The sequence below is a fragment of the Periplaneta americana genome, chromosome 7 (genome assembly GCF_040183065.1).
Source record: "Periplaneta americana isolate PAMFEO1 chromosome 7, P.americana_PAMFEO1_priV1, whole genome shotgun sequence".
NCBI classification, from domain to species: Eukaryota; Metazoa; Arthropoda; class Insecta; order Blattodea; family Blattidae; genus Periplaneta; species Periplaneta americana.
In genome coordinates this window covers 126,469,517-126,488,682 of record NC_091123.1, presented here as the reverse complement: position 1 = coordinate 126,488,682, position 19,166 = coordinate 126,469,517, and the positions used below count along the sequence as shown (strand labels likewise).

The 19,166-nt window shown below is 35.4% G+C and overlaps 1 protein-coding gene across 1 annotated transcript in view; it reads right to left on the bottom strand.

The window, feature by feature from the left end:
- The window catches only part of LOC138703437 (transforming growth factor-beta-induced protein ig-h3-like), a 217,332-nt gene that overhangs the window by 6,198 nt on the left and 191,968 nt on the right, over nucleotides 1-19,166 (bottom strand). The window contains exons 7-12 of the mRNA XM_069831297.1: nucleotides 15,771-15,987; nucleotides 11,529-11,666; nucleotides 10,876-11,091; nucleotides 9,848-10,158; nucleotides 7,333-7,518; nucleotides 1,175-1,331 (exon numbers count right to left, since the gene is read on the bottom strand). Of these exons, the coding sequence (XP_069687398.1) occupies nucleotides 1,175-1,331; nucleotides 7,333-7,518; nucleotides 9,848-10,158; nucleotides 10,876-11,091; nucleotides 11,529-11,666; nucleotides 15,771-15,987 (1,225 nt within the window). The remainder of the gene's footprint in view (nucleotides 1-1,174; nucleotides 1,332-7,332; nucleotides 7,519-9,847; nucleotides 10,159-10,875; nucleotides 11,092-11,528; nucleotides 11,667-15,770; nucleotides 15,988-19,166) is intronic.

The window sequence follows — 19,166 nt, the reverse complement described above, 5'->3', positions numbered from 1 at the left end:
ATACACTCTATTTCATGAATACAAGTTTCTTTCCATGTAGTAAAGCAGCTGAAGTAAGATTCTTTTGTGCATTATACAGTGCGTTCAACTAATCCCTCTGCAAGTCAAGTATAATTCTTAAGGTTCATTTTCACGTGTCCGCGCTGAGTCAAGTCTAGTCCTACAAGGGTGAGGATGGAAGAAAGAGAAAGGTGTATCGTGTATCGTCCTTACAAGCAGGCTGTGTATTACGGAGGGAATAGTTGAACACACAGTATTCAGAGTCCCGAGAAAGTAGTTTTATTTTTAAGGAAAATTTGTTTCAAAATTTCAAGGTTTCAATGCTGTTGCCAATTTGGTGGTGTTATTTTAAAATTCTGTGTATGCGAATTTTATAATCCTGGCTTACGACATTAAACAAGATAAGATGATGCATGTAGCATCAATTTTCAGTTTTTATAAATAGATCTACATGGCTGTATCATTTATTGATAAAATGGCGAAAATATGCCATCGAAAAAAGAAGAAAAGACTGAAATTATAAAACGGAATATATATATATACTTTCTTTCATGTTTTAATTAACTAGATTACCTTGTTGACTAGTTAACACGTCCCATGCCAAAACCAGTAAACAAGGTAACCTATGTAGTTAATTAACACGTGAAAGCATATAAATATATATATACTTTATATTTCGAAGTGATATAGTGTTAAAAGTTGTGTAATCAAGATGTATAAAAATACTTTATTATGATTTGTGAATAAAAGAAGTAATGCTGGAATTCGTTTAAAAACGTGAATGATATATATTTTTTTTCGTGGTATTAAGAAAATTCGCGTTATTTTGCGATTCAAAATTGCGTTTTTTGGGTTTATGGGAAGAAGTATAAAGAAATGGTGCAAAAAATTGGCAAAATCAGAACAATTCGAGTTATAGTGTCCCGTAAATGTCACGGCCCTCTAATTATGTTACATATGTTAAACATTTTCAGAAACAGTATGCGTATAAAATATTTAAATGTGTATTCAGTTCGAAAAGTTTACAGAAAGTAATATTTCAATGACTTAAAAAATCCTGGGAATTTGCTATCACTAGTCATAACTGTCAAATATATATCATAGGCCTACTGGTAGGTATGATAGCACTTTTTTCAAAATACTGTCCAACCTTGTACATTTAATGAGCACTTACCTGGTAATATGTGCTGACGCAAGACACGTTCAGCCAGATGCTTGTCTTCAGTCAAAATCTTGAGGTCCTCTTCCTCCAGCTTATAGAGGGCTGAATCTGGAGGGGCGAGGAAAGTGAATGGCCCTTCTCCATTTAACTCCTCCTCAAGTCCAGTTCCCTGTAAAAACAAGTAGTATCATATCTTCGGTATCCACCATACCAAATTAATGTGCAATTACAAGCATCCAAATTAACGTCACAGGAATAGACGAAAATGGAGTTCAATTTTCTTATTAAATGAATCATATTTTTTTATTTAAATTTTATTACAGAAAAAAAAATATAAAATAAAGTATATGACTCGGACATATTTTTTTTATGTTAAAGTTTTCTGGACCGAACGATTAATAAAAAAAATCGGATAATCCGTACAACAAAATATAGTCATAATTGTGTTAATAGCCTACTTTTTAACATGCAAAATAGTGATCAGGAGTTCACTAATTTGTCTGTCAACAAGAGGTTTTTAAAGGCCAAGGAAATTCCTTGTCATAGCTATCTGTGGAAAGATAGGAATGGTACAGGTGTCTAGTTGTGAATTTACCTACTTTATACACTTTGTCCCCCCCCCACCCTTTTTATTAATTCGCGCACAGTTGTAACGCCAATTTCGTATTTTGATGTGAGATGAGTCACGGTTTCCACTCAATTATTTGCACTTTTTCGATACTTAACGAACATGTTTTCTTTTGACACCTGTGGAAGACATTTTACAAAGAATTTGTACAGTACAGTCACTGGAACAGTAGGACAAGGACTGAATGATGCACGGGATTCCTATAATTGTGCGGAAGTTCTTGGTGTCATTTCTTTGAAAGCAGGTAGTAACTATTTTATAAATTAGGGGAAAACATCCACAAATAACTGTTCCTGTTGGCAGCAGCGGTAGCATTACTGTATAAGGGTAAAGGCTTGGAATAACACACTCTAGAAAAAAATACTAATGTAAAGTACAGTACAGTACTGCTTTTTTTTCTGCAGTAAAAGAGAGAGAGAGAGAGAGAGACAGAGACAGACAGACAGAGAGAGTGTGAGTGAGTGAGTGAGTGAGTGAGTGAGTGAGTGAGTGAGTGAGTGAGTGAAAGTTGGGTAATCCGCCGATCGGGTAATAGGGTGACGGATAATCGGGGTTCTACTGTATTAATAAAAACTCGAAACTAAGAAATACTGTAGGTTTAATTTAGTCTTAAAAAACTTTCGACAACCAATATTGAATTACATGAAACTGGACAAAATCCAACAGTTGCTCTAGTAGAGACTCATTTATTAAATCAGGTTTTATTCTTATTCTCCTCACAAAGTTTCTGCTTATGGAAGAGTTGGAGATAAAAAAATCAATAACATTTTAATGTTAGTCGTAATTATGTTATATACTCTGAATTAAGAACAAGGGTTGAAGAAATCTGCAATTTTTTCTGCTTCCAGTTTGCAGAATAGGAATATCTTATGTGAAGTTTTACCATTAGATGACAGGAGCATTCCATGTGGCACAGGGCTATATTATGTCCTATTCTACAGTTCATTACATTCTCCCGCTTGTTGGATTTCTGTGCGTGTGAAAATTCTATTTATATAATTAATCTTGCTTAACCTAGTATAATTTAATATAATTCAGCATTTATTACCTCTTAATCTAATTTAATTTACAATAAATAATAGCGTAAACTTGTATAATACTAAGCTAGTCCTCTTAAGAGATGGATGGAGAAATCTGCAGTATGCAGAATATAAGTAAATTGAATGTTCATAAACCTAAACGAGAATTTTGAGAACGAGGTGCACGAATAAAATAAAAGAGATCTTTGTCGAAGGTAAATATTGCCTATTTAACCATAAGTATTGTAAGTAGGTACCGTATGCAATAAACAGACATGCAGCCACTAGTGTCTTTTTGTATATAGGAAAGGGACTATGGGGCTTGAATTCGTCGTACTGTTTTCTGTAATGCAGAAAGAACAAAAGCAATTTTTAATCATCATCATCATCATCATCATTGGCATTACGGCCCTTGTAGTTTAGCCTTAGCCTCTTTCAGAACATCTGACCAATCATTCCTGTCTAATGCTCGTGTTCTCCATCTTCTAATTTCAACTTTTGTTAGGTCAGCCTGAACATCATCCAGCCATTTCAATTTAGGTCGTCCGACTTTCCTTCTTCCTACTGGCAATGCATCTAGTAGAGCTTTGGGTGTGCGATTGTTCTCCATCCTGGTTACGTGTCCCAGCCACTCTAACCTTCTGAGTTTTATATGAACAACAATGTTAATATCTTTATATAATTCATATAACTCGGCATTTGTTCTGATTCGCCAAAACCCTTGCTCATAAGTAGGCCCAAAGATTTTTCGTAATACTTTCCTTTCCCAGGTATTTAAGATCTTTATTGCCCTTTCAGGTAGAGTCCAGGTTTCACTTCCATAAACTACTATTGGTTTGATAATAATTTTATATATTCTTATTTTGGCGTTTCTTGAGATACACCTGGACTTGCAATTTATAATAGGATGATACAATATGATCACAGTAGTATCACGATTATTCATGCGTTTTGTAGGTTAACGACATGCAGTTTTGAATACTATGTAGGATGATTTTGAAAATTTGAAGTAAAAACATGGTTTCAATAAGTTATATAGACAATCTTATTATAGGCCTATATATTTTTTTCACTACAGATCGTCCTAGATAATAAACATCCCGGTTCATTGAGAGTTTCTGTAGCCCAAGTATCATTCTATTGTAAAATGCAGTTGTACACTTCAGGGACTCCTACAAATACTGCATACAATCTAAGCTAACATAGCTTGGTTTTTTTTTTCTTTGCCCTCTTCCAAAATGAAACTGTAGCCAGCAATTCCTTATTTGAAGTACAGTAGTTCTTTTTGTTCAATATGCGCAATTTAATTAGTTATATTTTTTTTAAGGTTGAAAGCATATATTCAGAATCTTTTGGGACTTGATTGAAGGCAAATAAGCTTTCCCTGATTTTCAAATATAGGAACACAATAAAAATTTGGCATTTTGGGTTGTTTTTAAGAGTATTTAATATACTAGGTACTAATACACTACGTAAATCCTCAATGTTTATAATTGGAAAACAAATGCACATGCAAAGCGCATCCCTCAAAGTACACATACGCTATCTGTTGGTGCTAGTTCAAGATATCCCTATATTGCATCTGTGAATCATTCTCAATTTTTCCTTAATATAACCAAATTCGTGGCACACATCAGCTTTCTTTTTGCCAATCTCGATTTGTTTTATAACATTAACTTTATCTTTCACATTTAAAACTTTCTTTTCTTTGCACCTTGTTCCATGGTACTGTGCATAACACCTGTTTCCAAACTGAATGTCTGAACTTACAGTCTGAACTGACTGTCTGATTACAGTATAGTACACAACTTAGCCTGCTACCGTTTGTATAGGGTTGTTGGTATGATAGAAGAAAGAGTTTGACCCGTTCCATACTCCACTCTTTTTTCTTAGAATTACAGTATTCCAGTTCTTGGCCTGTAAAATGCTTTTTGCCACAGTAACTGAAAACAGTATTTGTCACAAGTGACATTACCGGCTATCTGCGAACTTGTCTCAATTACAGTCGCCATTTAAATATAGGACAGTCCTCTTTTCTTACAATTCCAGTTCTTTGCTTGTAAAATTCTTCTGTCACAGTAAATAAAAATGGTATTGGCCACTAATGACTTTACCAGCTACCTGCGAATTCCTTGCAATGACAATCTCTGTTTAATATAATTAGAACATGGATTTTTAAACAATTTACACTGTTGATAAATGTCGCTATATACGAGTAGCTTAATAAAAAATGTGTCATTATAAATATATATCTGAATATATTTATTTTCAATTGCCGTGCATGTCAGCATATATATCATACACATACCTTTTTTTGACGTTTGTGAAAAATCTTGTTCTGAGGTTGGGGCACTCATTAGGTTGGACTGTTTGCCTGAATGGTAGGATGACATGAGTATGGAAGTAGGCACGATGGGTGAAGATAAAGGTTATGATGACAGCGAAATGAGCTCAGGTCTGGTAACGATTGGTACTCAGCATTTGGACTTGTTATAGATACAGACATACACAGTGGCGTAGCCAGACTAATTATTTTCGGTGGGCCAGATATGCAGGGTTTAGAAAGTTCATGACAATGCCACTGCAGTCAGCTCTCTTGAAACTCATTCTCGAAGTCTTATTTAATAACATGCAAAATTATGATAAACAATCATGCAAGGCATATCTATACAAATGCTTCATAAGGTGAACTGGAGCCATCGAGATTTCCTAGCAATGAATCTGTCGATCGCTGATGATGGGTCCTTGAACAAATCCCAACTTTTCTCCCTTTCAATGGATACAATTGCTAGATTACAAAGCCTTGTGTTTGACATGATTGTCGAATTTTTCTTCGTTTCAGAACTTTGAAAAGTTTTATATCATTGCCTTAATGAAGGACGAACATTTACTAATATCCATTTTTGGAGACTGAGGTGCTTCAAATAATGAATTTACAAGAGCGAGAATATCGTCTAAACATACCAAATAAAATAAGGTGTCAAATTTTTCTAGCTGATGTAACAATTCAGTAGCCTCCACGGCTTCCTTCGTTTTATCGCTGCCAGACAATTATTTAGGCCCAACCCAACGCAGTTAAATTGGCTCTTGAAGAAATAAACGCATTTTTGACTTCTTACCTTAATGCTTTCGACTGTAACTATTGCTCTGGATCCATGGTTTAGTTTTAATGTTGAGTATTTTCCATAAAAAAGATTCGCATATTTTTTGGGTGGCCTGGGCCCACCTGGCCCACCTACTGGCTACGCCACTGGACATACATACATACATACGTGTTCTGCTCATGGGCAGGTCTTTTACTGCGAATCCAACATTCTCCAATCTTTCCTATTTTCTGCATATGATCCATATATCTTAATGTCGTCTATCATCTGATACCCTCTTGTGCCCCGAACAACTCTTCTCCTGTTCACCATTCCTTCCAGTGCCATCCTTCAGTAGGCAGTTTCTTCTCAGCCAGTGACCCAACCAATTTCTTTTTTCTCTTTCTGATCATTTTCAGCATCATTCTTTCTTCACCCACTCTTACCAACATAACTTCATTTCTTATTCTGTCTGTCCACCTCACATGCTCCAGTCTTCTCCATATCCACATTTCAAATGCTTCTATACGTTTCTCTTCATTTCGTTTTAATGTCCATGTTTCTGCCCCATACAATGCCACACTCCACACAAACACTTCACTAGTCTCTTCCTCAGTTCTTTTTCCAGAGGTCTATAACACTTTTTTCTATTAAAAGTGTTATAGATATAAATAAATCACATGTGTTTAATGCAGATAAAAACGTCTTAGACTGACGTTATAGCAGAGGTATCACACTGTGATTGTTATAACTAAATTCAACTGTACATTAATGTCTGCCAGTTCTATAGTACTAATCTGTCAAGGTTAATTTTTTAAGGAGTGAAAATTGAAACTTTTCATTGAACACAGATTTTCTTCTAATTATTTCTGGTACTGGACTCAAAACCACATTATGTCCCAGAGCTTGGAAGAAATGTTGTCGTCATATAAGCTTCTAGTCAGGAAGTTTCTTCTTACTCATTATGTATATCATGGTATATCCCACATTTTAAATGTCGTACATTTTTTAGACATAGAAGAATGGAAATATTTGAAAGAAAACTGACATAACATTTGTTATTAGGCAAGTAAATTAAGTGTGGCTTTTATTTAGAGAAAGATGTCTAATAGAACTTGCAAATTCGCTCCCTTCTTACCAGATTTCGGGAAAATTTTAGAACACGGATTGCACCTACCAAATTATGTCTTAAAATACTAAAAAGAGCAGATTTGTCTGTGTTTGTCGAATGCGCATCATTATATTTACGAAAAGGCACTTTTCAGTGCCAATAATTTATTTTGTGTGCAACAAGGTTCGAATTTTGAAGTAAGAGGGAAAGGGTGCAATCCATGTTCTGGAGTTTATCCCAGATTTCCTATTGTATCTGATGTAATATTAAATGGGTCCAATACGTAATGCTACCTCATGATATATACAGGTTGTGTGTTATAAACGTACCTTCATTATCTTCCTCAGCAGAGTGTAGTTGTCACCTCTCTCGATAAGTTCCAGGATAGACCCAGAGGGAGGAACCAGCAACTTGTCTACCTCGTGAATGACTCCTCCACATGCTCTATTGTCGAAATTAATTAATCTTGCACACTGGGCAGTCGCTCTCGTAATTGCACCAGTAAAAAACGGCAGCTATAACACGATAATTGTACATGAATGTATAATTCTGTAATGATAAATATTTCAATATCGATGATGATGACCAGGCAAAGGTGGAAGCGATGTTGATGTGATTATTTGGTTATATGATCATAATATAGGAAATTAAGTCCTGTTCACTGTATTCAAAATACAGTGTGTTTGTAGCTCAGCCGGACTGTTCAAATGTTTACAATAGCAGGACTATGAGCCGAAGCCGAATACCGTAAAGAATTCCGAGTCAAGCTACACGAGAGTTCAGTTTATTGATCCATTCATCTCACTGAAGAGTTTAGATTTATAATTTCAATTCACCCAGTCCAAGGCTGCCGCAGAACGGTCCAGCTGAGCTACGAACACACTGTACATTCATAGTAGTACTGATAGTAGTAACGGTGGTGGTGGCGGGTGGTGGTAGTAGTGAAAAGAGTACAGCTACACAGTTTGTGATCTGTGCTGACTATTATAAAATCATATTACTATTTTGTATGCATTCATTTCGCCTTGGTGAGCATTTCAAGTCTCCTTGGCATGCTGAATATAAGATTTCTGTAAGACTTTCAAATTTCAATCCTTTCTGCCAAATAGCTATTAATGATTCTATGAACCAAACTTTAGTGGTAATGTTGAATTTCTTTGTTGTTGTTTCGTCAACTGTCCAAAGACAAGTCTGAACCTTAAAAGTGATACCAATAAGGCACCACTTATGAGGCAACTAGGCCAGGAGATAATGGAGTAAGGTGGCCAATTCCTTTCTCCCTGAATTTCTTGAATCTCTTCTTAACAAAAAAACCGGAGATTCTCGATTATGTTCATATCAGGACTGTTGCTTGGCCAATGATTTGTTTTGGTGTGGAAATCCTGAAGAAATTTTGACACCTTCTTTGCTGTATGGCATGGAAAACTGTCTTTCATGAATATGCAGTCATTATCAGGAAATTAATATCTTATCTGTGGCAGAAGCCTAGTCATTCAGAATAATTGAAGACCTAACATTCTAAATCTGTTAAGTGCCAATTTTTCAAATTTCATTTTATTCAATCTAAGGGAGGAACATCCATATGAGAATATCATACTAAATTGTCTTCGTCATAGCTTAACTGTAAGCGACTCATTCGTGTGCCAAAAGATGGTGTTCTAGGTATCTCAACATGCATTTTGCAATGTGTTTTTCATTCCAGAAAGTTGTTTTTGGCACTTAGCACGTTTAAAATGTTACGTCCTCAATTGAAATAGTAATAGGATCATTGTTGTGAACATTATGTGCTCATTTACAAAACTATAGAATGACAAGCTTAAAAAATTGAAGAGCAAGAGGTTTAGTCTAATAATTTGTTCATGTCTGTACGTTTTGAACCATAAGTGAGAGAGTGAGTACGACAGTGATGATATCGGTAATAATAAAAGCAGAAAAAATAACAATGAAATCTCTATACAAGCACCAGATACAATAAAATAAAGATAAAGTCGTCGATTTACAAGCAAAACACATTGTTAAAAATATAACTTCTGAGAAAAATGCGTATAATGTATGTGTATAAACTTAGAATTGTAAAATACAGTACACATAAAGAGAAACAACTTGCTAAAAATAATATTTTGAGGATTCAGTTTTATCAAGAACAATCAAACGCCCTTTTCTCAGAAGTACGTAATATTTTTGACTTAATGTGTTTTGCTTGTAAACCGACGAAATAAAAATTAATTCTTATATCCTCATTTTTAATAAATGAGTTACTAGCTTATTTTTTGCAATCCAATAAATGGAAAGACTTAACAGATTTAAACATTTATATAAGATTATATACATGCTTTCTAAGATTTCATAGCTGAAAATAAAATGATATACCAGTAGCATTTTTCCAAAAAGTAAGCAAGTTTGTTTCTAAGCTGTATAAATAATGGCTACAACCTAATTGAAATGATTATATCAGAAGTAAACTTGAGCAGTTGCTCGTGTACAACTTTCACAATATTACATAACTAGATTTGCAGCAAAATGAGTTTTGAAAGATGTGTTTATTGGATATTGTTAAAAGTAAGTTCTGGATTGAGTATCTTCAGAGATTCAGAGACACTTGCTAATCATGTCTGTTACCAGACGGCTATTAGAATGACTGATGGACTGGAAAGCTATAGGTTTACTTCTAGATCGAAATAAATTCCCTTCTATCTGTAATTAATTCCACAACGATTCTGGGGCTCACTCAGTCTTCTTTCAAATAAATATGTATGGGAAAAGTGACAGGAATTTGATGTCGAGATTAGAAGAGCTAGGGACTCCACTTTTCTCACCTCTGCATTACAATTCAGTCATACTCACAGTGGCATAGAGGTTGATGCGGATGGACTTATCTGCAAGCCCACTCTTCAGCTGTTTGTCATTTGAAAAATCGCACGATTGCACCTCGGGCCCTGTTGTATGGTACAGCAGCAGGTCTCGAAGTCTATCCTTGTCTGCTCGCAGCTTCTCCAATGTAGCCATTGCTTCTGGTTTGGCTAGAGCCTCGTCAGTTGGTGCAAACAACGTCACATTGCTCATGGAGTCAAGTGATTCTGCCAATCCTGCCTCACGCAGCAGTGACAGGAATGTGGTCAGGTTGTGACTGGACAGGACTCCAGTGATTGGGCGAGCTGAAACGTAATGATTTAACATACACTTGCTACTTCGTCAACATTTTGTTATGTTTTATACATCTATTCATCCTTTTTGCTAGACTTATTTGCTCTGAGGTGGTGTTCGGTTCTCTTTTACAACAATACACAATTTAAACTCATATTTAATGTAGTAAGGAAAGCGCAACTGTAACTTCTACGAGTATATTCAGTCGACGTGACTCAAGCCTGTGTGTAGATGGTGAGCCAGCCAGTCATGTCCTGACATCAACCTAAATTTTGCTACAGCTTCCTTGTGGCCTTTATATTTTACTTCCATTGATAGTTCATCAATTTTTTCCCATGACTTCCCTCTGGCAGCTGTAATATTTTCTTTCGTGTTTTCCCTTTGAAATGCTTTCTTGATTTCTTCAATCTTCGTGCAGAGGTTGAATTGGAGTGGATTATTGTTTGGGTTTTAGTGCCTTTTTTGGCAAATTGATCTGCGATTTCATTGTCAAATAGTCCAACATGTGAAGATATCCACTGGAAAGCTATTGACTTGTTTTGATGCCCTAGGTGTTTTAGGAGTTTCCAGCATTCCAAGATGGTTTCATTTTCTGGTGTTTGGTTGAAAGTTATAGACATAATATTATTATTACAACTATCCATTAAATTTTACTTTCCATTTTGACAGACTTTTATAACTACCTACTTCTAGGTCGACTTAAAGTATCTAAATAATCCTCTACTCACCAGAGTCTGGCATGATGATACCATCAATAACATGAATAATGCCATTGGTTCCAACAACATCTTTAGCAACAATCTGTATGCCAGAAACAAAGAGTTTTCCATCATCTGGTCGTCTTTCTAGTTGCAGAGTATCGCCATCCATATTCATTGTTGTCAGACGAGTCTGAACTGCAGTGGAACACACAGTGTGTGGCACCAAATGATGTTTCAGAACGTCTGAAAGACATAGATGATGCAGTACATTAATTAATTTATATGCTTGAATACCTCTATCCAAGGTTTTAGAAAATTCTGGTTGCTTAAATGGTTTATGCCGCCTCTAGAAATAGTCAATTAAGACTTCCTTGGTCTCTGCTAATAAGACCTACTGGTATTCTTCATTTCCTCATAATATTGTATGCAGCCTAGAAATTACTGGGATGCACTCTGAGAACTGTGTACACCCCTGCTCGCTATAGCTACAGTATGCTTTTCAGCTTATGCATAACATTTCCATTAATGTGTTTACAATGGATCATAGTGTAGAATGTATGAAGATGTAACGTTATAATGGAACGCTTATATTCTAAACTACTGTATTGTATTATAATTCTCAATAAATATGAGATGTTACTTTTAAGTGTACCGTAATAATAGCTATCGTAAGTACTCACTTCCAATACAGGCTTCTCCTTGCATTAGACGGGAACGAACTGCTGGATCTAGCTTTTCAAATGCTGAGTCGGTTGGTGCAAAGATAGTTATATGACCGGGTTCCTTAAGTTTCTGAAGCAAGCCAGTCTTCGACAGCACTGAAATGAGATGTTATAAAAGGTGTGGGGTACATGATACGAATTTCAAAATCATTACACCAAGTCTGTTTAAGATGTTTGCAGTGATTGTCATAATTATGTAAGTGGTAGCTCTGCTATTCTTGAAGATTTCCAGGTTTAATGTAACTTAATTTCTCTAATAGGCAGATTAAATTTTACACAATTTTTTACTGGTGGGTACATAATTTACAATTGAATCGGTCGGAGCTAAAAGGAATTAATATGAAGTTTTGGGTTTTGCAACAATTTGAACAACTGATGTCATGCACATCGAACATTGGAAGAGGGAACTAAGACTTTTAAATATTCTTTTAACTTCTATAACATAAAAATATAATATTTGTGTTATTAGAGGAATATTTTTTGCTTCTCCTGAAAGGTTGTCAAAAGTGACTTAATTCCTTTTAGCTCCGACCGATTCAATTGGGATTAAAAATCGAAAAGAATTTTGGAAAAACTTAAACAGATGTAGCAGGAAATGGTGATGTGTTTATAATTCCATTTTGTGAAACTTGCCAAAAATTTGCAAGTCCATTATGTTTGCCTACAATTTGAAGCGTTATTTTATCCCTTAAAAAATATAGTGCTATAAAACGCCTTCCTTTATTTTAACATTCCAATTATACAGGGTGTATAGAAACAACACCGAAATGCTTAGTATGTTGGGCGGGACTGTAAACTGATCATTTTTCAAGAGGGAACCCATGTCCAGAAATTCATGGTTTGGGCGCTGTGGGGCATCGAAGTTTAATTGGTTTGTTTTTGATGTCCTAATTACGTCGTTATGCAGTCCATTAGCCATCAGGTGGATGGACGAACTGCGCCTTAACTTTCCTGCACATATGCTACATTTAGGGTTGCCAACTTTTTTCGAAGAAAATATGGGAGACAAAATTTCACATAGAAAATTGGCAAATTATTCCGTTCAGTTACTGAAAAACAACTTTACTATACACTTCGCCAGTTAGGCTTAAATTAAGAGTATTTTGAGACTGATTTTGTCTCGCGTAATAGTTGAAGTGAACTACACTTTGCAGCCCTGATTTGATTAGATGTGTCGTGATCCTGTTTTGAACATCTGTCCAATTATTGTTCATGATATAAAACATCCTCTTTGTATGAGTATTATTACTTGGTGTGCTTGGAACAAAACTAGCCAGTTTTTATTTGTTTATAATATTAGTATTGTTTGATTTTAAACAGGTGAAGACTAAAATGCATTTCTGGCAAGCATTACTTCCTATAAATACTACACATTTTAATGCATTTCTTGAACAACAAAATTCATATATAAACAATCATGATTCACGGCAAAATCAAATGTTTAGAATAATAATTTTTACATAAAAATAAGGGAGAAAAATACTCGAAGAGAAGAAAAATACGGGAGCTGGGAGACTGTTAAAAATTAGGGGCAAATACAGGAGAGCCTGGGAAATACGGGAGGGTTGGCTACACTGGTGGAGGGGGACCTGTGCCATGGCCACCACGGTCACCCAATCTTACACCTCTTGTACTATTTTCTGTGGGGTACTATGAAGACTATGGTGTATGTAACATCAGAGGAGGACCTTATCACACGAATCCATGTTGCGACTGAAATACTGAGCACAAAGCTGCACTTATTTGACCAGACTGCATTAGTCTCTGCACCGCCGATGTATGCTCTGCCATCAAGTAGGAGGTCAACATTTTGAACACATTTTGTAATTTACTGTACGGTGTGATGCTCTTGTTGGGTTTCTTAACGAAATGTGGAATGCATACCCATCACCATATCTGAACCATTCTCAAACTACGACACCCCACAGCACCCAAACCATGAATTTCCGGACATGAGTTCCCTTTTTAAAAATAATCAGTTAACATCCTGCTCAACATACTAAGCATTGTCGGTGTTGTTTCTATACACCTTGTAAACTAGGTGTAAGAAGTTTTAATAAACAGTGGAAGTGGTTCCAAAGAGATTCTCACATTCATTAGCTCCAGTTTCAGAAAAAATAAACAAACGATATCCTGCTCTGATATACATAATTTACATCGTGCTCTGATGACCTACATCATTTACATGCCCTAACTGTATGATACAATATTCTTGTCTTCAAAAATCTTTATCTATCACCATTAAAAATTAACCACTCTGAGGTATATAGTATGCGTCCTCCAACCAATGCAATTACGAAATTTGGTTATCTTGACAACTTCTGATTGGAATTTCAAGAGTAATTTAACATTTTATATCTTTCAGTCGTGTTGAAATGAAATTTGACGTACTTATAATACTATACATTCCTTCTCCTTTATTCTGCATTAGTAATATTTTCAAAAAAATATTTCAATTAACAGTATACATTTCCAAAATTCTGGATGAAAACTGTGGAATCGTCATACATTTTCTTGATACTTTTCACTAACTTAAGAATTTTTAAATGATTCTTAGTCATGAGTGTTGGTAATAATTGTATGAACAACATACCGGTAAACTGAACTAAAATCTTCTACATCTTGATTACACAACTTTTAACACTGTATCACTTCGGAATATTGTATTATACGACTTTCTTGTGTTAAATTCTATCGTACCTGGTTTACACGTTTCGACCTTTTTTGGGTCATCCTCAGAACTGGTCGTTGTTGATCTTGGCGCTACTTGTTTTTGTTTCCTGTGAGGGTGTGTTCGTTTGGTGTAAAGAGTCAAAGAGTGTGTGTGTCCTGAAATTAGTTGTGTGTTGAGAATTTCATTGGGGTGTGTTTTTGTGTGTCTGTATATTTCATATTGTTCTAGTGTGTTTAGTTTCTGGCTTTTTGGTTGGATGTGTAATATTTCCATGTCTGTGTTGATGTCTCTGTAGGTGTGGTTAGCATTTGTGATGAGTTCTGCATCACAGCCATAACAAAATTACAAAACACCTCCACATATGCAGAACACATCACAAATGCTAACCACACCTACAGAGACATCAACACAGATATGGAAATATTACACACCCAACCAGAAAGCCTGAAACTAAACACACTAGAACAATAAATATTATTATTATTATTATTATTATTATTATTATTATTATTATTATTATTATTATTATTATTATTATTATTATATGAAATATACAGACACACAAAAACACACCCCAATGAAATTCTCAACACACAACTCAATTTCAGGATACACACACTCTTTGACTCTTTACACCAAACGAACACACCCTCACAGGAAACAAAAACAAGTATCGCCAAGACCAACAACGACCAGTTCTGAGGATGACCCAAAAAAGGTCGAATCTGTAAACCAGGTACGATAGAATTTAACACAAGATAGACATATAATACAATATTCCTAAAATCTTCTACTTTAGTGCCTGGAAAAATAATCTTTTGTTCAGTTTTATAGTTAATTAGTACCGTATTTTAACATTTTCATGATCCATATTATTTTTTTTAATCAAAAGAGAACAAATACTACAGCTAAATTATAGTTTATGTTTTTAAGATGTGAAAAACACACAAGTGTGTAAAATTTCATTAAAATAATTTATAACTTTTTTATTTATCAGAAAAAACAAATTTAAATTTCAAAGTTTCGGAAAAACGAGCAACAAAGAATAAATTTAAAGAGGCAGTGACATGTCCTATATGAAAGTTGAAGAGTCTATCTCGAACACAATTGAAGATATCTAAGAAATTCTTCCACTAAAAGAAATAGAAAAGTAGCCACCGGCATGGCTCAATTGGTTAAGGCGCTTTCCTGCCAGTCTAAAGTTGTGCTTGGGCGCAGGTTCGATCCCCGCTTGGACTGATTACCTGGTTGGATTTTTTCCGAGGTTTTCCCCAACCGTAAGGTGAATGCTAGGTAATCTATGGCGAATCCTCGGCCTCATCTCGCCAAATACCATCTCGCTATCACCAATCTAATCGATGCTAAACAACCTCGTAGTTGATACAGCGTCGTTAAATAACCAACTAAAAAAAAATTGAAACGTGTACTGTATGAAGATAAAAATAAATTTAAAAGTATACCAGTAATTTTTTTTACACCTAAATTGTACCTTCTCCTTTAAGGGAATTAGCCATGCAGTTACTTACGCGATCTGAGTATAGCGAACTGGTTGTCCTGTGCAATGAGTTCGGCCAGGGTTTTAGTGACAGGTCGGATCATACGGTCCACAACATGCACAATGCCGTTAGTTGCATAGTTGTTGACGGATGTGAGTCTCGCACAGTTGGCTGTCACCAGCCTCTCGCCAGGAGCAAGGTAAAAATTCATTCTCACAGAGCTGTTCCCATTGTCGCTATACAGGACCTGCAGCATACCAACACTGTTAGAAATTTGTTCTATCTTTTGCATTACTGGTACCCATTTATACTAATGATAATCAACGTTTCACTTCCCTCACTGATTATACTATCTTCTAATAAAACATGTTGTTGTTTTCTAATGCCAGGCGTTTGACAATAAAGTCATTTGACCTCTTGCACTCAATATTTTTCAAAGATATTATCATGACCAGCCACTGAAGCACAGGTTTTTGTAATAAAACATATTATTCATGAATATTCTTATAAAATCTGTGAAAAGTAATTTTTTTCACAGCCATCCAATTTTCAACAAATTTTAACTTGTGTTTAATTTTGTACAATAAAAAATGCTTGTGTCATTATTACACTTACACATAATCATAATATATTATGTGTGTATATATATATATATATATATATATATATATATATTTAGTCAACAGTTATTTGTATTTAATGGTAAGCTACTTTACTTCACATAACAGCAAAATCCAACAATCAAATATATTGAAATAAATGTAATTTATTAAACACAATAATGGAACATGGAACTATAGTCCAGTCAATTTTATTTCCAGCAGCCAATCACGTTGCAGATCAGCTACATTTAAACGTGTATGTCTTGTCATTCGCTGGTGATGATGTAATTCACTTCCTAAGGCTCGATAAATACTTAATATAATCGCCCGCCATTTTGGCTCTTTCGTCCGCTTTCGTAGAAAATACACGAGGACGTTATTTGCCACTCAATTATTTGCTCAATTACAGTGCGTTTGATTTTTTATCATGGGAGCTACGACATGATAATGTTTAACAGTGCGGCAAATAGATTCCTCGTATGGTAGCTCGGCAACGAGCTTTCACTTCCTAAGATGTAAGCAAAGAGGAGTCATGCCGGAAATAATAACGACACGACTCTAGGATGAAGAATGAAACTGGCATGATGAACATATTGAAGGAGGGGTAGGAGGATTATGCCTTATGTCGATGTGGATTTTTTTACTCTAAGAGTTCCTTCAAATGAAGCCACTTTAGTGGCACTGCGAACGTGCGTTAGTGGCGCTGCTTACTACACTAAATTTCTGTGGAGAATTTTTCATTCTTCCAGTGAACATGGACATAGAAGGAGATATATTTTTGGCAATTTTGCTCAGACGGAAAAAATAGACATAAAACGTGTATGTCTTGTCATTCGCTGGTGATGATGTAATTCACTTCCTAAGGCTCGATAAATACTTAATATAATCGCCCGCCATTTTGGCACTTTCGTCCACTTTCGTAGAAAATACACGAGGACGTTATTTGCCGCTCAATTATTTGCTCAATTACAGTGTGTTTGATTTTTTATCATAGGAGCTACGACATGATAATGTTTAACGGTGCGGCAAATAGATTCCTCGTATGGTAGCTCGGCAACGAAAGAACAAAAATGGCGAACGATATTACCTACCTAGACTTTATAGAGCTTTCACTTCCTAAGACATAAGCAAAGAGGAGGAGTCATGCCGGAAATAACAGCGACACAACTCTAGGATGATGAATGAAACTGGCATGATGAACATATTGAAGGAGGGGTAGGAGGATTATGCCTTATGTCGATGTGGATTTTTTTACTCTAAGAGTTCCTTCAGACGAAACCACTTTAGTGGCACTGCGAACATGCGTTAGTAGCGCTGCTTACTACACTAAATTTCTGTGGAGAATTTTTCAGTCTTCCAGTGAACATGGACGTAGAAGGAGATATATTTTTGGCAACTTTGCTCAGACGGAAAAAAATATACTTAAAGGTAGAAGAAGAGTCTGGGTTCATCCATTAGTTTTGGAAAGACTGAATCGAGAACTATTCCATACCTAGTTTGATGACTTACAGCAGGATGATAAAAAATATTTCTTTAAAATTACGCAAATAAGTGACAATATGGCATAAAACATTTTTGTTTAATATTCAAGAATTCAAAATTAAATATAATAAGCAGTAAACATGAAACTATTCACAGCACGTAATTCAGCCAATAGGCTATATTACAATAGGTATCTGTAGTGTAATGGTGAAGTCAAACACTGTGGTGTAATTGAACTCAGGTTCGAACCTGACATCAACTAATCTTTTATGCCTTTGTTAATTTATTTACATTATTTTAGATGCGTTATTTTATTTTAACATGAAATAAAGAAGATTTCACTACATAAATAATATATCCGTAATTCGCACTAGTCCAGCTATTTAGTTGTCTAGTCCATGGTTTTATTACTTACTTACTTACAAATGGCTTTTAAGGAACCCGAAGGTTCATTGCCACCCTCACATAAACCCGCCATCGGTCTCTATCCTGTGCAAGATTAATCCAGTCTCTATCATCATATCCCACCTCCCTCAAATCAATTTTAATATTATCCTCCCATCTACATCTCGGCCTCCCTAAAGGTCTTTTTCCCTCCGGTCTCCCAACTAACACTCTACATGCATTTCTGGATTCGCCCATACATGCTACATGCCCTGCCCATCTCAAACGTCTGGATTTAATGTTCCTAATTATTTCAGGTGAAGAATGCAATGCGTGCAGTTCTGCTTTGTGTAACTTTCTCCATTCTCCTGTAACTTCATCCCGCTTAGCCCCAAATATTTTCCTAAGCACCTTATTCTCAAACACCCTTAACCTATGTTCCTCTCTCAGAGTGAGAGTCCAAGTTTCACAACCATACAGAATAACCGGTAATATAACTGTTTTATAAATTCTAAATTTCAGATTTTTTGACAGAAGACTATATGACAAAAGCTTCTCAACCGAATAATAACACGCATTTCCCATATTTATTCTGCGTTTAATTTCCTCCCGAGTGTCATTTATATTTGTTACTGTTGCTCCAAGATATTTGAATTTTTCCACCTCTTCGAAAGATAAATCTCCAATTTTTATATTTCCATTTCGTACAACATTCTGGTCACGAGACATAATCATATACTTAGTCTTTTCGGGATTTACTTCCAACCCTATCGCTTTACTTGCTTCAACTAGAATTTCCGTGTTTTCCTTAATCGTTAGTGTATTTTCTCCTAACATATTCACGTCATCTGCATAGACAAGAAGCTGATGTAACCCGTTCAATTCCAAACCCTGCCTGTTATCCTGAACTTTCCTAATGACATATTCTAAAGCGAAGTTAAAAAGTAAAGGTGATAGT